This window comes from Myotis myotis, unplaced genomic scaffold, assembly GCF_014108235.1.
Source record: "Myotis myotis isolate mMyoMyo1 unplaced genomic scaffold, mMyoMyo1.p scaffold_m19_p_2, whole genome shotgun sequence".
NCBI classification, from domain to species: Eukaryota; Metazoa; Chordata; class Mammalia; order Chiroptera; family Vespertilionidae; genus Myotis; species Myotis myotis.
The window spans coordinates 173,749,233-173,772,137 of NW_023416324.1; the positions used below are offsets into that span (position 1 = coordinate 173,749,233).

Consider the following 22,905-nt stretch of genomic DNA (forward strand, 5'->3'; position numbering starts at 1 on the left):
AGAATTACTTGACCAAGCCAGATTGCTTTGGCTACACTGGGGAGAGCAGGGTCCTGTAAAATGCTATTTATTTGCACTTGCATTTGGCCTGTAGCCTGCTTTTACCCAAATGGAGTGAGAACTCCTGATTACCACGTGCATATTTCTGGCATGAAGCTGAAAATGTGTGTTGTTATTCAAAGATGGGCACAGGGGACATCAGACTGGGAGCCTCAACTCAGGAACCTAATGCTCTGCTTTTGTCCCTGTAATGACCCCTGGTCCTGTGACTGCACGGGGCTGTGTTAGCCATTTTTAACAATTCTAATTCTGCCTAAAGACCTTGGGCTTTTTGTTCATTTTGATTTTGTGGCTTTAAAAAAATCTTAGTGGTTCCATTTGTCTTTCTCTTCACTTTATCTTTTGCTCTTTGTAATTTATTTTTACTCTCTATGAACATTTATATAAACTTATTTCACAGGAGCAGAGTGACTCTGCCTTACGTAGGAGGCCTAAGCACGCGTCTAAATTTAACTTCTCTTGGAGGTGCTACCCAACTTCTGTGGGTGCCTCCGCAAGCCTGGGAAAGTACAGTTCTGTCTGCTCTCTACAGAGCTTCTGTGATAGACACAGCTTACTGTTTATCAGAATGAGAGAAGAGAGAGTCCTTTATGCCTTAGGAAACCATTTCTATAAAGGGCGCGCTGTGTCTCTCTTCATCCTGGCAGAAAAGAATAAATCTCTTCCTGTAGGTTTACCGGAAAGGAAAGAGGGAAAATAATTGCCTCCTTTTCTTCCATTAGGAGCGTGGTTCACCTTTAAAAAAAAAAAAAATCAAAAATTTAATATTATGCCTTAGAAAACCTTGAAGAATTAAGAAAAAAAAATATGAATGGGTCAAGGAAATAATTTGATCATAAGCACTTTTGAATCAGAAATCAGTTCTTCTCTTACCCATTTTCCTATGCAGCGAACGCGAGTGCTGGACTGCTCACACTTGCTTCTCTTAATATGTAGGTACAGTTGAGTGACTTTAAAACTATCAGGACTCTAAAACTACCAAGTGTGTAAGACGTACGCTTTGAAAACATCAGACCTATAGACCCAACGGGGAAATTCTGAATATATTTTGTAGTAATAAACTGGAATGTTAAGATAATAACATCCTTCAGTTACAGCTACAACAAGAAAGGGATGGGAAATGGTATGGGGGGAAAGTGATCTATGATGGTGCTCTGATCCCAGCCTCTCCAGCGGATACACTTCTCTTGGCCCTAGGCTGGTTTGGACAAGCACCGTGGGAAGCTCCCAGGATGCCCACTGGCAGCCTGAGAGGTTCAGAGTATCCCCAGGGTAACAGGCTTATGCTGATCAGCAATATTTACTGTACACAATGAAGCAGGCTTTGCTTTTATTTTTTCTTGTCCTTTTTTTTTTCCTCTTTCCTTTTCAATCTCTGTCTCAGAGTAAACTTGCCAGGAGCTGTAACTGTCCTTGGTATAGTGGCTGGCATAACACTCTGCTCTTGGACCTCCCAGAAGCTACACCTCACAACCAACAGTTGAATTGTTTAAAATATACTCATGCCTACCTTTAAAGACACTTAACTGAGTCTATGGTGGAGCCTGGGCATCTAACATTTTTAAACTCCTCAAATAATTCTGATGTGTCCTATGGAGTTGAAATCAGCCCGTTGTGGCGGAAACAGTGGCAATGTCACAAGGACAGAGATCACTGTAAGATATCCCAGGCTAGGCCTGTACTGGGCATAGAGTGCATCAGTCCCCTATTTATGCTACAGCACTGACAGGTCATCCCTCTTCCCTCATCCTCTTGGTTCCTCCACACACTTGTCCTCTCCCTACTGTCCACTCTTGTCGTCCTTTTGGGCCCCCAGAAATTAAATCAGGCCCTGGAAAGGTTTCCATCCTTCTCTGCTGAACTTGCCTTTCCAAAGCTTGAGGATTGGGCTAACTCATTGGGTAAATGGGCAAGTAACTGGTAGTCTGTTGGGTAGAGTTCATGTTTTTCCAACAATAGTAGTGTGAATAGGGACTACATGCTGTTAACTGCTGTCTTTCCTGCCTTTCCTGAATCCTATTCTTAACATCATCTGGTAAAGCACCAATTTAAAAATCCATTCTTGCCCAGCCGGCTCAGTGATTGAGCATCAACCTATGAACCAGGAGGTCACAGTTTGATTCCCGCTCAGGGCACATGTCCAGGTTGATCCCCAATGGGGGACATGCAGGAGGCAGCCAATCAATGATTCTCTCTCATTGATGTTTCTGTCTCTCTCTCCCTCTCCCTTCCTCTCTGAAATCAATAAAAATATATTTTAAAGATAAAATAAAATCCATTCTTTTCAGCTCTATGTAGTAATCAAGCATTAAAATAGTCTCCCTTCCTATGTTAAAAAGAAAGTTGAAATTATACAATGCTTCACAGATATACTTCCAAGTGGACATGATTACATCCCAACCATACTTGCTCTCTGTTGGGCACATAGTAACACAGGAATGCCAGACAGGCTCACATTCATATGTCTTTTTATAGTGAAACTGCTTTATGAAGTTCGGTAGGTTTTATGTTTAACCAAGGTGTACATTTTTGATATGATGTTTTATTCTTGAAGAGATGATAGTACTTTTTAGAAAGCAGTTTATGGTATACTGTTTTAGAAAACAGTTTTGATAATGTAATTTATTCTCTATCCATATGTTTTTATTGATTTCAGAGCGGGAGAAAGCGATAATCATCTATGGGCTGCCTCCTGCACTTCCCCTAATGGGGATCAAGCCTGCCACCTGGGCATGTGCCCTGACTTGGAATTGAATCGTGACCTCCTGGTTCATGGGTTAATGCTCAACCACTGAGCCACACCAGCTAGGCATATATTCATTCTTTTATGCAAGCTTTAAGAATCATTCTATTGAGTTATTTTTAAAAAATATAACAATAAGGGTTCTGATTAGAAATTTATATATAATGTACATATATGGAAATATTTTATGCTTTAAATATTATATCATTAGCTCTCTCTCCTAATTAAGGTCTTATTTTATGTTCTTCAATAAAGTATTATATTATCTTCATAAAGGTCTTATATTTTCTAGGAATTTTTTAACAGCTTTAATGAGGCATAATTTACCTTATAAAGTTATGCAACCATCTCCATAAATCAGTCTTAGGACTTGTTCACTACTATAAAAAGTGCCCTAGCTAGCCACCAGCCTTAGGCAACCACAGATCTTTCCATCTCTGTACATTTTTCTTTTCTGGACCTATACTTTAAACAGCATCGTACAACAGGTAATCTTTTGCATCTAGCTTCTTTCAGTTAGCGTAATGTTTTCGAGGCTCATCTGTAGCAGGTATCAGTAGTTTGTTCCTTTTTTTGCTGAGTAGTGTTCCATTGTATGGCTATGCCACATTTTCTTTATCTATTCATCAATTGATGGATATTCAGATTGTTTCCAGTTTTGAGTTCTTATGAATAATGCTGCTATGAATATTCATATAAGTTTTATATAGCTATATGTTTTCATTTCTCTTGGATGGATTCCTAGGAGTAAAATTGCTGGGTTGAACAATAAGTTTATGCTCTTTTTAATAAACTGTCAAACTGATTTCTAAAGCTGATGTGCTGTTTTACATTCTCCGGGATCCAGTTACTCCACATCATCACCAATATTTGATATCGATGTCTTTTCTATGATAGTCATTTTAGGGGTCTGTATTAGTTATATATAGCTGCATAACAAATTCCCCCAAAATTCAGCTGCTTAAAGTCAAACATTATTTAAAGGTTACAGTTTCTGTGGGTCAGGAATCTGGGCATGGTTAGCTAAATCCTCTGGTTTAGGATTTCACATAACGTTACATTCAGGTGTTGTGGGAGCTGTATTCATCTCAAGGCTAGACTGAGAGAGAGGATCTTCTTTCAAGCTCCTGCGGGTGTCTGCAGGATTCCGTTCCTTATGGCCCATTAAACTGAGGGCCTCAGTTCCTCTCGGGCTGTTGGCTGAAAGCCTCCTTCAACTCTTTGTCACATGGGCTTCACCAAAGGGCAGCTGGCTGTCATCAGAGTGAAGAAGTGAGAGAGCAAGAGAGGGTGAGATTTTTGTACTTTAGTCTCAGAAATGAGGTTGATTAGAATCTGCCTATACATTCATTGTGGTTTGAATTTGCATTTCCTGAATGACTAATGGTGTTAAACATCTTTTCACCTGCTTATTAGCCATTTGTATATCCTCTTTGGTGAAATAACCATTAAAGTTTTGTCCATTTAAAAAATTAGGTTGTTTGCCCTCTTATTATTGAGTCATCAGAGTCCTTTATATATTGTGGATACAGATACTTATTAGATATTTGTTTTCATATTGTATTAGTTTTTCTATTGCTTTGATAATAAATTACCACAAGTTTAGTTTAAACAACACACATTTATTTTTTACTGATCCGTAGGTCAAAAGTTCAGTAGGGGTCTTACTGGGCTAAAATCTAGGTGTCAGCAGCTTCACTCCTTTCTGGAGGTTGTAGGGGAGAACCCATTGTTGGTGGAATTCAGTACCTTGCGTTGTAGGACCAAGGTCCCTGTGTTCCTGCTGGTTGTAAACTGAGGGCTGTCCCTAGTTCTAGAGGCCACGGTGTTTCTTGGTTCTTGGTCCCCTTCCTCCTTCTTCAAAGCCACATCATCACCAATAGGTTGAGTCTTTTCCATGTTGTAACTTCCTGATCCTTTCTCATCAAATCTCTCCCTCACTATATAGCCAGGAAAGATTCTCTCTTTTAAGAACTCTTGTGACTGGACTATGCCAACCTAGATAATACAGGATAATCTCTGCATCTCGAGGTCCTTAACCTTAATCACATCTGTAGAGTCCCTTTGCCATGTAAGATAATAAATTCATAAATTCTGGGGATTAGGAAGTGGACATTTGGTGGAGGTGGTGGAGTGGGCATATATATTTTCTTTCAATCTATGACTTATCATTTCATTTTCTTAATGATGGTTTTTGAACTACAGAATTTTTTAATTTTAACACAATCTAATTAATTGATTGATTTTTCTTTCATGGATCATGCTAAAAACACTTCACCTAACTCAAGGTCACAAAGGTTTAACCTATTTTCTAGAAATAGGTTAAATAGGTTTTCTTCTAGAAATTTTTATAGTTTTAGCTCTTCAATTTATGATCCATTTTGAGTTAATTTTTAAAAAATGTATTTTTATTGATTTCAGAGAGGAAGGGAGAGGGAGAGAGAGATAGAAACATCAATGATGAGAGAGAATCATCCACCAGCTGCCTCCTGTACCCCCCACCCTCACCCCCACTGGGGACCAAGCCCGCAACCCAGGCATGTGTCCTGACTGGGAATCAAACCACAACCTCCTGGTTCATAGGTTGACGCTCAACAACTGAGCTATGCCAGCTGGGCTAATTTTTATATATGGTGTTAGATAAGGATTTAAGTTTATTTACTTTTTACATATGGATATCCAGTTGTCTCAGCAAACATATTTGTTGAAAAAAATCTAATTTTTTCTCTCAGTGAATTGTTTTGGCACCTTTGTTGAAAAGCAATTGGCCATAATTATAAGGATTTATTTCTGATCTCTCAGTTCTCTTCCATTGATTTGTATGTCTATCCTTGCACCAATATCACACTCTTCTTTTCTAGGTATTTTTAAGTCTTTGTTACTATTAGGAATCAAGTTAAAATTACCTTGAATCTAAAATATTATTAACTCAGAGCTATTTTCCTTAAAATGACTGACAGATTAATATTTAATCTATTATAAAATTGGAATAATAGGAAAATGCTGCTTTATGCTTCAATTAAGTAACTTGAAATTGCTTTGGAGCCATTAAATTTTTATGGAACTAAGTTGCAAAGATGTTAGAGACTTTGGTATTCATGTTATATTAAATATCTTATTGAATAGTATTTAATTTTGTACTTTGAAATTGAACAATTATCATTATTACTAGAGGCCTGTTGCACGAAGAGACCTTCGTGCAATAGGCCTTCCCTTCCCTTGGCTGCTGGCACCAGTTTTCCTCTGGCACCTGGGACCCAGGCCTTCACTCTGGCTGGGCTCAGGCCAGAGCCCCCCACCAGCCATCAGGCCTCGCGGCTCCTCTGATCCCGGGGCCATGAGGACTCATGGCTCTGCCCATCCCGGGGCCATGAGGCCTTGTGGCTCCGCTTGGTGCCGGGGCCATGAGGCCTCGCTGCTCGGCAGGCTTGGGGTATGTTTAGCTTCGCTCCACTGCTTGGAGCCTAGTGTGCAAATTAACCGCCATCTTTTTTGGCGGTTAATTTGCATATCGCCCTGATTAGCCAATGGGAAGCGTAGCAAAGGTATGGTCAATTACCCTTTTGTCTTTTTTTTTTTTTTAAATATATTTTATTGATTTTTTACAGAGAGGAAGGGAGAGAGACAGAGAGCTAGAAACATCGATGAGAGAGAAACATCGATCAGCTGCCTCCTGCACACCTCCCATTGGGGATATGCCCGCAACCCAGGCACATGCCCCCGACCGGAATTGAACCCGGGACCCCCCAGTCCGCAGGCCGACGCTCTATCCACTGAGCCAAACCGGTCTCGGCTACCCTTTTGTCTTTTATTAGATAGGATTATTTACTCATTTTCTCTTAGTCTAAGTAACATTTCCAAAGATCTGATTTTCCTTTTTATTTCTTCCAGATCAGTCTCTAGAGTCCCGTAGACTCTTCAACAAGCCAGTGCAGAGCTTGCCCAACATGGACTCTATTTTCAGTGAAGCCCTTCTGAAGATGCGGAAGCAGCACCCTGGGTGCCTTTCTCAGGAGACTTGTGTCCGTGCAGTCCAGGCTGCCGCACAGTGTCCCTATGAGGTGGGCATCAAGAAGGAGGCAGAGCTGTTTATGTACCTTCGGCAATCGGGGCAGGCTAGAGCCCTGCAGTATGCTTTCTTGGCTGAGAGGAATGCAAATAAGTGGTCAGTTCCCTCTGGAGCATCCTGGAAAACGGCATCGGCACAGCCCATCTCCTCAGTGGGCGTTCTCGGTAAGAACATGGGGTGGTTAATGTCATTCTCCAAATCTGCTATTACCATTTGCTTAGGGCCACTGGGTTCCAGGTTCTATGCTAGATATATTACATGTGTTAGCTAGCTTAATTTTCACCCCGGCCTATTAACTATCTTTTTTACATGTGAGGCCTAGCGACACTAACCTCAAGAAGGAGCTAAATAAACACAAGTGATGTAAGAGTCTGACACTAGATCTGTCTGAATCTGGACTCTGGGCATTTTTCACTCATCCCATCATCTTCTTTGTTTGAATCTGTCACTCCCGAATTTCCCAACAATGATTATTATTTGTACCACATTTTAAGGTGTGTCCTGTCATGCTTACAGCTAGGAATTTGGAATGAAGTTTCTATCTTTCTGGTCCCTGGAACCATTTCCTTCTCCTAGTTCAAAACCGACTATCCTCAAATCCATCTGAACCTTGAAACAGGGGCTTACCTTCTTTTGAAGCTGGAATTTTTCCAAACAAATGTCTTCCTTTCTTAGAAGCTAGTTCTCTGATTGGCTTCTTTGGGCCACTTTCTTAAGCTTCACTTGCTCTTAGTCTTGACCCAAGATGATCTTTTGTGGATTTTAAACCTTGTGAAATGGGAAGTAAAATGTTATATGCTTCAGCTCGTGTACAGTCTTTTGGGGGAAGAGGTTCATAGTTTATTAAAAGCATCTACTTACTTTTTTTTTTTTTTAAGCATTGACTTTCTTAACCCCCACCTGGCTCTTTAGGACCCAACCCAACCTGGAGAGAAAAAGCCCACTCTATGCATTTTCTTAGTGTTATCTCAGTCAATTTTTAGTATAAAATAGTTGGTTTTTAAAATTTTTCAATTACATTTGACATACAATATATAGGTTTAAGGTGTACAACATAGTGACTAGATATTTATATAACTTACAAAGTGATAACCCTGGTAAGTCTAGTACCCATATGATACCACCATAGTGGTACATACTACATACAATGGAATACTACTCAGTCATAAAAAAAATGAAATCTTGCCATGTGTGACAACATGAATGAACCTAGATGGTTATGCTAAGGGAAATAAGTCAGACAGAGAAAAACAAATGTCATATGATTTTACTTATATGTAGAATCTGAAAAATAAAATAAATGAACAAACAAAACAGAAACAAACTCATATTTACAGACAACATTTTGATGGTTGCCAGATGGAAGGGGTATTGGAGAGATGGGTGAAAAAGGGGAAGGGACAAGGGTCAGCAAATTTTTTCTGTAAAGTTCCAGATAATGAATATTTTAGGCTTTGTGGGCTGTAGGATCTCTGTTGCAACTACCCAACTCTGCTATTGAGCACAAAAACAGCCACAGAGAACACAAAAACAAATTAGCATGATTGTGTTCCAATAAAACTTTATTTATAAACACTGAAATGTGAATTTGATATAATTTTATGTGTGATAAAATATTATTCTTTTTGTTTGTTTGTTTGTTTTTCAACTGTTTAAAACCTGAAAACATTTTTAGCTTATAGGCAATACAGAAGCAGGTAGTTGGCCAGATTTGGTCTTTAGGGCCTTTAAGATCTCCTCCAAGGCCTCAGAGTTGGTCTCTGCATTTTCTATCTACAGGTGATAATGAGGCATCTTGTAGGGGATTTTATGGACCAATCATAGATCCCACACATACCCCTCAACCATTTTAGTGTCCAGAATTAGTCATAGGATACAAAGGATGTGGAAAATACAGTCTCTTATGAGTTCAGGAGGAAAATGAAACGAAATGGGGAAGGGACAGCAACATCTTTGCCATTGAATAGTTTTCTATTCCTCTTGCCTTTGCTTAAGACATTATTCCATTTTCTTTTCCTTCTCCAACCTGTATAGTTCAATTTCCTCAATTTTACCCACTTCAATATGTTCTTTCTTCAAATATCTTTATATTGAAGCTTTTCTTGAGTCATTCAACCAAATATCTCTTTCCTTTGAATCATAAAATAAATTTAAACTTCTCAACTCACATCATTTACTTTACCTTATAGGATGGATATTTGTGAACTTTTCTTCATTCCACTACTAGATTATAGGCTCCCTGAGGAGTGGTACTTTTCATATTTTTTAACAGTTTTATTGAGATGTAACTCATCTCTATATATAAAAGCCTAAGCAACCAAGTGACAGAATGACCAGTTGTTATGATGCTCACTGACCACCAGGGGTAGACGCTCAACACAGGAGCTGCCCCGTGGTAGTCAGTGCACTACCACAGTGGGAGCGCTACTCAGCTAACCAACTGGCGCCAGATGCAGGGCTCACAGCTGGTGAGTGTCGCTGGGGATTGACTGGGTACAAGCCCATGGCAGGCGCAGTGGGTCCAGGATGAGCGGAGCGGCAGACAGGAGCAGCAGGCAGCGTTGCACTGCCAGTTTCGGCCCAATCCCCGAAAGCCACGCCGAAGGACCCCACCAGTGCACAAATCTGTGCACCGGGCCTCTAGCATACCATAAAATTCTTTTAAAGAGTATAGTTCAATGTAACATAGTATAGCAGCTATGGAAAACAGCATGGCAGTTCCTCAAAAAAATAAAAATAGAGCTACCATATGATCCAGAAATTCCACCTCTTAGTATATACCCGAAAGAATTGAAAGCAGGGACTCGATTAGATATATGTACACTCATGTTTATAGCAGCATCATTCACAATAGCCTAAAGTAGAAACAATTCAAATGTCCATCAGTGGATGAATGAATTAACAAAATGTGGTGTATACAGACAATGCAATATTATTCCGGCTTAAAAAGGTAGGAAATTCTGACACATAATAAAACCAACATAGATGAATCTGAAGGATATTATGCTAAGTGAAATAAGCTAGTCACAAAAGAACAACTTCTTTATGGTTCTATTTACATATGAGGTACCTAAAGTAGTCAAAATCATAGAGATAGAAAGTAGAATGGTGGTCACCAGTGGCTGGAGGGAGGAAGGAATGGAGATTTATGGTTGAATGGGTACAGAGTTTGTTTTTCAAAATGAAAAGAGTTCTGGAGATGGATGCACAACAATGTGAATGTACTTAATACACTAAACTATAAACGGATGTAAACTTTACAGGTATTTTATCACAATTAACATTTTAAACAAATATATGTAGTAACAATGTCACCAAAAGAGAATACACTTCAATGATTTTTAGATATTGACAAAGTTGTGCAACCATTGCCACAATCAATTTTGGAACATTTTCATCACCCTGAAGAGAAACCCTGTACCCATTAGCAGTTATTACTCATTGTCCTTCCCCCAGCTCCTGGAAACCACTAACCCACTTTCTGTCTCTATGGATTTGCCTGATCTGGACATTTCATATAAATGGAATCATATACCATGTGGTTGTTTGTGTCCAGCTTCTTAAACTTGGCATAATATTTTTAAGGTTTTTCCATGTTGTAGCATATATCAGTGCTTCATTGCTTTTTACAGGTGAATAATATTCCACTATTTGGATATACCACATATTGTTTATCCATTCATCAATTGATGGACATTTGGGTTGTTTCCACTTTTTGGCTATTTTGAATAATGCTGCTCTGAACACTTAGGTGTAAGTTTTGTGTGGACACATGTCTTCAATTCTCTTAGGGATATATGTACATGTCCCCAGCTGCCCATCTCCCTTTCTCCCTAGTTAGGAGTGAAATTGCTGGCAACTCTGTATTTAACATTTGAGGAACTTCCAAACTGTTTTTCCACAGCAACTGTACTATTTTATAATCTGCCAGCAATGCATCAGGTTTCTAATTTCCCCACATCTTCACCAGAACTTGTTCTTGTCTTTTTAATTATCACTAACCTAGTGAGTGTAAAGTGGCAGCTCATTGTGGTTTTGATTTGAATTTCCTTAGTGACTATTGATGTTAGGCATCTCTTTCTATGCTTGTTGGGCATTTGTATATCTTCTTTGGAGAAATCTTTATTAGACCCTTTGTCTAATTTTAAATTGAGTTGTCCTTTTTTGCTGTTAATCCTCAGTGGTATTTTTTCCATTGATTTTTAGAGAGAGTAGAAGAGAGGGGGAGAGACAAAGAGAGAGAAACATTGATGTGAGAAAGAGACATTGATTGGTTGTCTCCAGCATGCGCCCCAACTGGGGCTGGGGATTGAGCCTGCAACCAAGTTACATGCCCTTGACTGGAATCAAACCCGATACCCATTAGGCCAGGGTCTAATGCTCTATCCAGTAAGCCAAACCAGCTAGAGAAAATTGAGTTATCTTTTTATTGTTGAGTTTAAGAGTTCTTTATATATTCTGATACAAATCCCTTATCAGATTTGTGATTTGCAAATCTATGATTTACAAATATTTTCTCCCATTCTGTGGGTTTGTTTTTTTACTTCTTTAATAATGTCCTTTGAAGCACAAAAGTCTTAAATTTTGGTGATGTCCAATTTATCTATTTTTTATTTTGTTGCTTGTGCTTTTTGTTTCATATCTAAGAAATTATTGCCTAGGTCATGAGATTTACTCATAAGGGTTTTATTGTTTTAGCTCTCCAGTCTGTTATCCATTTTGAATTAATTTTTGTATATGGTATGAGGTAGGGGTTCAACTTCATTCTATTGCATGTGGATATCCAGTTGTCCCAGTACCATTTGTTGAAAAGAATATTCTTTCTCCCATTGAATTATCTTGCAAATCTTGTCAAAAATTGGCCATAAGTGTATGAGTTTATTCCAGGACTCTTGATTCTATTCCATTGATCCATATGTCTGTCCTTATGCCAGTACCACACTTTCTTGAACACTTTAGCTTTGTCATAAGTTTTAAAAGTAGGAAGAGTGAGTTCTTCAACTTTTGTTCTTATTCTTCAATATCATTTTTGTTACTCTGGATTCTTTGTATTTGTACACAAATTTTAGAATCAGCTTGTTAGTTTCTGCAGGGAAAAATAACAGTTGGATTTTTGATAGGGATTGCACTGAATCTGCAGATCAATTTGGGTAGTATTGCCATCTTAAATTGTTAAGCCTTCTGAATAATGGACATGAGATTCTTTGCATATATTTGGGTCTTCTTTAATTTCTTTCAATACTGTTTTGGGATTTTAGTGTACAGGTTTTACAATTCTTCATTTAATTTATTCTGAAGTATCTTATTCTTTTTGATGCTATTGTAAGCAGAATTGTTTTCTTAATTTCATATTCAGATTGCCCATTGCTAGTGTGTAGAAATACAATTGATTTTTGTATATTGATCTTGTATCCTGCAACTTTGCTGAACTTGTTTATTAATTCTAATAGTATGTGTAAATCCTACTTATTGTTATGTACTCTAAAGCACTTAGCACAGTGTCTAGCTTTAACTAGTATTGAATCCATGTATATTCCTTGAATTGATCTCTTTAAATGCCACATTGCCACAGAAGCCTTGCATCCACTGAATAATTTTCCAGTTCTCAAGACCATTGAATCATTTTTTTCTCCTTTACTCTTATTTACAGGCTTGGGAACAATGGGTCGAGGCATTGTCATTTCTCTTGCAAAGGCCAAGATTCCTGTGATTGCCGTAGAATCAGACAAGAAACAGCTAGAAACTGCTAACAAGATAATAACCTCCTTCTTTGTAAAGGAAGGCTTGAAAATGCAGCAGAGTGGCCACACTTGGTCAGGACCAAAACCCAGGTTAACTACATCTTTGAAGGAGCTTAGTAGTGTGGATTTGGTCATTGAAGCAGTATTTGAGGAAATGAATCTGAAGAAGCGGGTCTTTGCTGAACTGTCAGCTGTGTGCAAGCCAGAAGCTTTTTTGTGCACCAATACATCAGCCCTGGACATTGATGAGATTGCTTCATCCACTGATCGTCCTCACTTGGTCATTGGCACCCATTTCTTCTCACCAGCTCATGTCATGAAGTTGTTAGAGGTTATTCCCAGCCGATACTCTTCCCCCACTACTATTGCCACTGTTATGAACTTATCAAAAAAGATAAAAAAATTTGGAGTAGTTGTAGGCAATTGTTTTGGATTTGTTGGGAATCGAATGTTGAATCCTTATTACAATCAGTCGTATTTCTTGTTGGAAGATGGCAGTAAGCCAGAGGAGATTGATGAGGTGCTGGAGGACTTTGGTTTCAAAATGGGACCTTTTAGAGTGTCCGATCTTGCTGGGTTAGATGTGGGTTGGAAACATCGAAAGGGGCAAGGTCTTACTGGACCTACGTTGCCTCCAGGGACTCCTGCGCGAAAGCGAGGCAACAGGAGATATTGCCCAATTCCTGATATGCTCTGTGAATCAGGACGATTTGGCCAGAAGACAGGTGAGGGCTGGTACCAATATGACAAGCCATTGGGTAGGATTCACAAACCTGATCCCTGGATTTCCAAACTTCTGTCACAGTACAGGGAAACCTATCACATTGAACCACGTATCATTAGCAAGGATGAGATTCTTGAGCGCTGCTTATATTCGCTCATTAATGAAGCATTCCGTATCTTGGGAGACGGGATAGCTGCCAGCCCTGAGCACATTGATGTTATCTATTTACATGGGTATGGATGGCCAAGGCACAAGGGTGGGCCCATGTTCTATGCTTCCACAGTTGGGTTGCCCACAGTGCTAGAGAAGTTGCAGAAATACTACAGGCAGAATCCTGATATTCCCCAACTAGAGCCTTGTGACTATCTGAAAAAATTGGCTTCCCAAGGAAACCCTCCTCTGAAAGAATGGCAAAGGTTGGCAGGACCCCCCAGCAGTAAATTGTGATTCAGCCTTTCAGGTTATGCCTCTCAGGCTGGCATCAGGTCATGCCCACTGAGCATTAAATTTAAACCCAAAGGTCCAAAGTAAGATTGCTCTGAAATACAAAGCTAAAGAAATAATCAGCTAAGCCTCCTCTTTGGGTCTTCTGCCTGATGATTCTAATGGGTCAAATATTCATTAATGTGCTTCCTATGCCTCTGAATCTGTCCCTACCAGATAAACTATTCCAATCCCAATGAATAAACTCACGTGAATACCTCTATAGCTAAGAAGAGAGCCTCAGGAATAAGTTGAGGTTCCCAAGTGCTTTTATCATTGGAGAAATATGTAATCAATTAACAACTGATAAAAGCAACTAAGTTATAAATTAACTTTGACCCCCTTCAGCCTCACACACATAGCACTAATAGGAAATCTTACGGATCCTTCATTCAATAAATATTCATTGGGCCTCCCCTGAGCATCTTGCCCAGCACTTGACGGACCTAGAACCCAGGCGGGCATTAATCCAGCATGGATGCCTGTGATGAAGTTCAGTCCATAGTCTCAGCCCTATAATGGAGATAGTTGTCAGGGTTGAGTCAGCAGTGAAGGTCATTGTGAGTGAGCATGAAAAGCTGCCCAAGGGAAGGCAGAGTGTCAAAGATAGAACAGAGTTGAAGTTATAGGCAAGACCCAGTTGGGAACTGGTGAGGAGCCATGTACTTCAGACCGGAATGGGGAACTCAGAGTAGCTTGGCAAGTCATGCTCAGTATATCGCTTCTGTCCAAGGCCCACTCACACATGTTCACAGTTGTGCTTGCTGCCTGCAAGGGGCTCAGTAATGTTTGTTGATAATTACCTGGAGATCAGGGGATGTCCTGGTCTTTCTTTACTCTTCTATTCATGGAGAAATAATAGTAGTATGTTGTTGACTTAGTGTAAGAAGGGTTCTTAGAGAACAACTAACCTTCTCTGATTCTGTCCTTGATTTAGATTCTGTAATGATGCCAGTTTTCCTATCATGATAAGCCTTTGTGTTATTGGGTGTGAAAACGGTTGCGTCTTGAAAAATCCAAAATTATTATAAAACAAATTTTTTATAATTTTGTTATAATTATAAGACTTCTCTTTTAATGTTTTGTGTGGTTGGTTAACAGTTGGGGGGTTGGTCAACACAAAAACTCGTACACAGATGTTTTCATCAGAATTATTCATAATAGCCCCAAATTGGAAACAAAGTAAATGTCCATCACTGATGGGTGGATAAACAAAGTGCAGAATAGCCATACAATAGACTATTCAGCCATAAAAAGAGATGAAGTACTGATACATGCTACAACATGATGGACCTTGAAAATATTTTACTAAGTGAAAGAACCCAGTCACAAAGGCCACATATTATATGAACATTTATATGAAATGTTCAGAATAGGCAAATCTATAGCAACAGAAAGCAGATAGAGGTTGCCTAAAGCTGGAATGATTGGGGATGAGAAATGGGGAGTGACTGCAAATAGGTACAGGATTTCTTTATGGGTTAATGAAAATGTTCTGAAATCATTGTGGTGATGGTTACATAAGTCTGTGAATCTACTAAAAACTATTGAGTTGTATACCTTAAATGGGTTAATTACATGGTGTGTAATTATATCTCAATAAAGATTTTAATAAATAAGTAAATAAATGGGCTCAAGTTGTTGGCCTTCAGTGTTGATGCTGTTTTCAAAATATTTCACCTGTGAATTCAAACAAAACCATCAAAAGTTCTGATAGAGAAGTCTTGAATGAATATACTATGTTTTTCATTGTAAAAACAACAATAAAAAACTAAAACACCCTTAAAGTTTGCCTCGCATTGCAACTCAATTTTGAATAGTTTTTAAGATGTATATTGCTGGAGTTTATATAAATTGGTTCTTGAAATTAAAGACATCAATATAAAAGATTCCTGAAAGTAGTAACTTGGTCTCCAAAGTGACTTCTTTTCAAATTAATATAAACACACACACACATTAACTTTTTCTTCTTTAGACCTTTAGTGGAATTTATTTTCAGTTCTTTAAACTCATTTTTACCCTACACTATCCTCCAGATCAGAGCTTTGAAACTAGAGTGTCTATGAATAGGTTTTATGAGTCAATAATCCCTGACATTTTATGCTAATGTTTGTGAATATGTATCTGAATGCATTTCTTTTTTTTGTTTTGTTTTGTTTTTTAATTAAATCTTTATTGTTCAGATTATTACATTTGTTCCTCTTTTTTCCCCCCCATAACTCCCCTCCTCCCAGTTCCCGCCCCACCCTCCGCCCTCACTCCCCACCCACTGTCCTCATCCATAGGTGCACGATTTTTGTCCAGTCTCTTCCCGCATCTCCCACAACCCTTTCCCCCCCAAGAATAGTCAGTCCATTCCCTTTCTATGTCCCTGATTCTATTATAATCACCAGTTCATCCTGTTCATCAGATTATTTATTCACTTGATTCTTAGATTCACTTGTTGATAGATGCATATTTGTTGTTCATAATTTGTATCTTTACCTTTTTCTTTCTCTTCCTCTTCTTAAAGGATACCTTTCAGCATTTCATATAATCCTGGTTTAGTGGTGATGAACTCCTTTAGCTTTTCCTTATCTGTGAAGCTCTTTATCTGACCTTCAATTCTGAATGATAGCTTTGCTGGATAAAGTAATCTTGGTTGTAGGTTCTTGGCATTCATCACTTTGAATATTTCTTGCCACTCCCTTCTGGCCTGCAAAGTTTCTGTTGAGAAATCAGCTGACAGTCGTATGGGTATTCCCTTGTAGGTAACTGAGTTTCTTTCTCTTGCTGTTTTTCAGATTCTCTCTTTGTCTTTTGCTCTTGGCATTTTGATTATGATGTGTCTTGGTGTGGTCCTCTTTGGATTCCTTTTGTTTGGGGTTCTCCACGCTTCTTGGACCTGTAAGCCCATTTCTTTCACCAGGTGGGGGAAGTTTTCTGTCATTATTTCTTCAAATAGGTTTTCAATATCTTGCTCTCTCTCATCTTCTGGCACCCCTATAATTCTGATGTTGGTATGCTTGAAGCTGTCCCAGAGGCTCCTTACACTATCCTTGCATTTTTGGATTCTTTTTTCATTTTGCTTTTCTGGTTGGGTGTTTTTTGCTTCCTCGCATTTCAAATCATTGACTTGATTCTTGCGCTCCTCTGGTCTGCTGTCGGGAGTCTGTATAATATTCGTTATTTCAGTCCGTGTATGCTTAATTTCTAGTTGGTTCCCCAATATAACATCGAGGGTCTCATTAGTTTTCTTGTAGATCTCATTAAGTTTATCGGCGACTTCTAAACAGTTCTTGAGAGACCTTAAAAGTGTGGTTCTGAACTCTATATCTTCCATTGACAATTTTGTCCTGTTTCTTTGTCTCCGCATTTTGATATGCTTCCTTGGTGCACCCCCTAGTGGTCTTTGTGCGCAGTCTTATAGTTAAACCTTGATTGTTGTAGCTAATACCAGGGAGGGTTTGACCTCCAGGCCAAGTGGCTATGAGAATCAGCTGTGTCTGCAGTGAGAGAACTTCTGTCCTCTAAGGAGGTGCTAATCTAGCCTTTGCCTGAGGCTATCCGGCAAATGCCTCTGTGCAGGGCTTGGGCGGGGCGGGTTGCACAGGATCAACAGGGTGGGCTGGAGAGAGCAGTTATGGCGGCTCTCAGTCCTGTCCCCAGGGGCTCTGCCTCTCTGAGTCCCAGCACCTGCTGCAAACCTCAGAGAGAAAGCTGCACTCGCTCTGACTGAAGCCAGACAGTCCCGCTTCTCCCGTTTGAGTCTGGGTCCCTAAAGACTCGCCTGTATCTGGAGCTCAGAGTCTGCGACTCCCTCCCGATTGAAAACGCCAACCGCGCCCTCCGCCGCCAGCCCGCTCCGCGCACTCCGCACCTCAGAATTTGACTTCAGCACTGCGCCTCCTCTGAGTGTCCGTATGCGTTTCTCTTTCTTCCTAGTTGTAGGACTTCCACTCAGCCAGCGTTCCTGTGGTTCTGGGTGATGTCCGTTCCGTCTTTTAGTTTCACTTTTGAAGTAGTTGTTCAAGGCAGCAAACTCCAGCGTTAACCTATGCCGCCATCTTCTGAATGCATTTCTTAGAAGAGATACCATATTCTCATAAGTGTTTATGACCCAATAAAGGTTAAGGACCAGCACTTTATATAGAGATAAAATGAGAAGAAGAAATATGAGTTTATTTTTACTTTATATCCAAGGAGGCAAACCTAATTCTAATTTGTTGGGTCCTACATAAAACAAAATGATGAAACCTTTCCAGAATATGCTACCCCATCCTTGAAAATCCACTTGCTTAAAAGGCTTATTTTGTTATTGTTGTTAATAATTTTAAAACGACTTATCTTTAAAAAACAACAGCCTCAGTGACATTCTAAAAATGTGTTCTAATGGTAATTGACTCTGATGAGAAGGCTATATTAGAAACACCCTTGAAGCTTTGCCATAATACTCCAGCTTCAAAGATGAGACTAATGACATTACTTAAATCAGAAGCAGCACTGTGCAGCTGCAGTTGCTACCTACTTATTCATTTCCAGCAGGAACAGGTGTGTGTGAGAGCGATAAAATGAGGGACCCTAAACTCCCCTGATTAATGAAGTTACAGAATGGTGTATGCAAATCGTACTCTACACAGTGTAGGAACCTGGATTTTCTAGGGCCTTACATTTGTCTTTAAAATAGACCCCTTTAAATCAGAAATATTGTGGGCTCACTAGATTGTTTGAATCCATTTGGTAACCATTGATGAGCTTAATATAAATCAATTCTCTGTACTAGGTTTAAAAGCCACTTTGTGCAAGAACAAAATAGTCTTTGACTACTCTTGGTACTATCAGTGTCATCTGCTTATCTTGCTAGCTTATATATATTTTAAAATTAACAGGTAGTTAATGTTGTCTGGACACCATCATTACACAACTCTGAGGGACACCATTTCATACTGTGGCCCAAGGGGTTGCCATTTACATGGAAATAATGTGAACAGCACCCCTTAGAGTTGTGCAACACCTGTTACTGTTTCCAGGACACTCCATGTAGAGTTTCCAAGCCAAAAACTCTTTCTTCTGTTTACTGCTGTAAGTATCTTTCTAAACAAAAGTAGTTGACAAGAGTAGGGGGAAAGTCTCCATTTAGATTGATGTCCTCAATGGGACCAAATTTTTAGAAAGATTAAATCTTATCTGATCTTTTTAGTTTTGTTTTTGTTTTCTTCCAGCACCCAGAGAAAGAACATGAGAGAGTTGCACAGGGCTTTTACTTCTTTTTTAAAAATCCTCACCCGAGGATATTTTTCCATTGATTTTTAGAGAGAGTGGAAGACAGAGGGAAAGACAGAGAGAAATATCAATGTGAGAGAAACACATCGATTGATTTCCTCCTGCTCGCGCCCTAACCAGGGCCCGGTCCAGGAAGGAGCCTGCAACCAAGGTATGTGCCCTTGACCAGAATCAAACCTGGGACCCTTTGGTCTGCAGACCGACACTCTATCCACTGAGCCAAAGCCACAAAGGCCAGGGCTTTTAATTCTTGTTCAAAGATTTTTAGGGCACTTTAGTTGTAATGTTTACTTGTTCTCTTTCATTCACCTTAAAGTAGCCTGGCAGAATGAGTGCATGAAAGCATCTGATAAGATGACACAAACAGAGCTGATCAACTATCTTGAGTACATCTTTCCTAGTTAGAGTTATTCCACTTTTTCTAAGAGGAGGCAGTGCTATCAAGAGCAGCTGCTAATTCTAGCCATAAGGTGAGATCCTTAGGATGAAGTAGGGCAAAACCTCCCACCAAGTCATCAGTGCACTGGATTCCTGAAGCGTGCTTGGGCCTAGAGAGTTGCTGATTTGTAAATTTTGGCAGAGACTGTTGTCTATAATCACAATGCTTCTCTTCTGTAGTAATAAACTTCCAAATTTTATGGAAGTTAAATTTGACACTTGGTTGCTCAAAATACACAATATATTTGTTAGCTTCTCTTGGATCCAGTTGTGAACATGTGGCTAAGATCCAGACAATAGGAAGTAAATGGAGGTGTCCCACGGCAGCTTTCAGAAACCTGACTTAAGAGTCAGATGATGTGCACAGCTGGTGTTGCTCAGTAATTGAGTATTGACCTATGAACTAGGAGGTCACAGCTCGATTCCTGGTCAGGGAACATGCCCAGATTGTAGGCTCGATCCCCAGCCAGGAATGTTCAGGAAGCAGCCAATGGATGATTCTCTCTCATCATTGATTTTTCTCTCTCTCCTTTTTTCTCTGAAATAAAGAAAATATTTTTTAAAAAGAGTCAGATGATGTGCATTCTTTGTTTTTTGTTTGTTTGTTTGTTTTGTTTTATTTTCCATTTGCTGCCTGGAACATATATGGGATGGGGGAAGTTTGACTCACTATACTGGATCACGAGGACAAAGGTCATGCCCTAGGGATAGCAGAATGGAGGGTGCTATGAAAAGAGCTGAGGTCCAAGAAAACTTCAGGATATTGTTCGTCGATTCCAAAGAAATTACCTGGAAGACTGGCTGTGAACGACATGGGTTTATTAGGACTCCGTGCACACCAATGGCAGCCAGCAAGGGAAATTGCTGCCATATCAGAGGCAGCTGGCCAGTAAAGTTTCCATCATACCTGGGTGGGGCTGGGGGTAGCCAGTAAGGTTTCCACAACCCAAACATTCGGGTTATAGAGAGTACAAAAACACAAAGCAAACGGGGCATGCGGGGTGGCTGTGTGAAATCAAAACACAAGCTGTTTCTCTGCAGTTGTTTCCAGTCTGGGCTCACATTCGGAAGCAGTTTCTCCCTTGACCGAGGAGCTGGCCAGGCTCCCAAGCTCACATTCCACTTACAGATGGCCTCCACCATATTCCCACAGGGAGGGGGAGTCGGAGCTTGGAAAGGGGCCCATGCTCCCATGTACCATACAAAGTGCTATAAAGAGCGTGGTCCTAGGACCTCTCACCACTCTGCCTTCCCACAGTCATTTACGTGAGAAGGAGAGACCAATTCCTGTCCTGGGTAAGCCAGTGTTGCTGTATGTGTACAATTACTCACAGCTGACCCTAATCCTAACTTATGCAGATGGGGTCCAAGAATTAGGGGGAGGGGGGATTGTTTGTTTTCCTCAGTGTCATAGGTAATTCTGATGCACAGGTTTGAGAATCTAGTCTCATTAAACAGGATTTCTTGTTTTAAGAAAAAATTTTTTGCCAGTGTGAGGCGGTTTTCAACTCCATGTTGAATTGCTCATAAAAGTTTATGTTATGTTTCACATTTAATTGTTGTTGGCAGTTCATGGAGACACCAGTAAGAACCTGAGAATAGGACAATAAATCAACATTTAGTAGGAAAGAGTCTCACAGGCCTACTTGAACCTCAAATTGACTCCTACTTAATTAGGGATAAAAACACTCACAAACACAGTGTGTATTATCAGAAGAAAAAGTGGTCGGCAATGGCACAGGGGAAAAGAAGAGTAATTTGAGAAGCAGAATCTCTCAGCCTGACCAAAATCAGGTGCTGGATCTGGGGTGCACCAGCCTTCTGTTCACTCGATCAGAGATCTCCAAAGCGGGGTGCCCCTTCCCACAGCAGTGTAAAAGAGGATCCATAGAGAAGCAAACAAAAAATATTTAGTACAACTATTACTACCTATTTCTGTCTAAAAAAAACAGAAATTAATATTCCATGTACGTATGGACACTGTTGTCCTCACCAGGTTGCATCTGAGATAGCCATAGGTCAGGAATGAAGTTTCCTTAGGGAAGAAGGTGAGTTCCAAAATGCAGAGAGGTTGACAGTGGTATCCTCCCTCTTCCCTTTGCTTCCAGCATATTGAGAAATATTGCAAATTATGCATGCTGGGGTAAGCAGATATTTAGGCTAAATTGCTGAATTTAGTTTCATTAACCCTCACAAAAGATTCCTTGAAAGGAAGCATGATTGAAGATAATACAAATAATGCAAACGATGGTGAACAACAAGAAGACGGCAGAGCTAGTGGTTCTGGAATTAGCACTTGGTCAGCTGCATTACAAGGTAGAATGAATTAGTCAGACCTGGCAAGAAGTTGGCCAAAATATTTTGGAATTATCAGGATTATTAGATATATTGATTTATAACCTACCATTTATGATGGTAGAAAACCATCATCTATTAGAATGTTTTAATATATTATTTATTTCATTATCTCATCTTTTATACATTTCTATTTTATTGTGTCTTATAATGTACATATATGTCAATATCATTGTAAAAATATATACTTTGCAAACATCCTACATATTAGAGATGTATACTGAAAATTTATGGAATGTACTACCTCTTTGGGGAATGAAAGATTTTTTTCTCCCAGCTGCTAGGAATGCTGCCAGAATATGGCCTTTTTGGGGGATTGCCTTGCTCAGGGTCACAACGTCTTCCAAAGGTAGCTTGCATCCAGTGATTGGAGTGTAAGCGCCTGATCCTCTTGTCCCAACTCTGAAGGCTGACAGCTCTGGAGCCCCCAGTGGCATTGTGCTGAAGTACCGCATTGCAGCTCAACTTCTCCCTCTGCTCATTCCTGCTTCTTTCCCTTCTATTTCACAGGTGCTAATCCCAAGAGAACTTCCTAAACATTCTGCACACTAATCTCCATCTCAGAGTCTGCTTTCCAGGGAACCCCAACTGCAACAATGGAGGGGGCATGCTAAACAATGTTTGGAAACCAGGGATCCATATGCTATCCAACTCTCTGATAATTGTTTAATAGACTTTTGTCTCACATGTCATTAATTTTTATAAATATTCTATGTGTGCTAGAAAAAAAAAGCTATGCATTCTGATTGATAATGATGTTAGTTAAGTTTATGATGATGTTTTAGCATATTGATGATGTAGTCCTGCCTCCCCCTGTGACCAGGGTCAATGACCCATGCCAGGGTAGTGACTCCTTTCCTTGGCACAAAAAGCCAGAAATGACTGAGTGGGACATATAGCTCAAAAAAGGCTCTTACTATGTCCTTTGTAGAAGCATTTCCCCTCTAAGAGCCAGGACTTCTAGATCTCAGAGTGTTAATTGCTAGTACAGGAAACAAAATTTCCCAAGTAGGTCACTGGCAGTGGTGAT

General features: G+C 39.7%; 1 protein-coding gene across 3 annotated transcripts in view; it reads left to right on the forward strand.

The window, feature by feature from the left end:
- The window catches only part of EHHADH (enoyl-CoA hydratase and 3-hydroxyacyl CoA dehydrogenase), a 48,707-nt gene extending 32,768 nt beyond the window's left edge, over positions 1-15,939 (forward strand). For 2 of the 3 annotated variants that reach the window (XM_036351191.1, XM_036351192.1), the window contains exons 5-6: positions 6,695-7,036; positions 12,523-15,939. In XM_036351191.1, the coding sequence (XP_036207084.1) occupies positions 6,695-7,036; positions 12,523-13,784 (1,604 nt within the window). In that variant the 3' untranslated portion in view covers positions 13,785-15,939. The remainder of the gene's footprint in view (positions 1-6,694; positions 7,037-12,522) is intronic. The other variant, XM_036351190.1, reaches the window with a different exon arrangement.
- Positions 15,940-22,905: the final 6,966 nt, after the last annotated feature.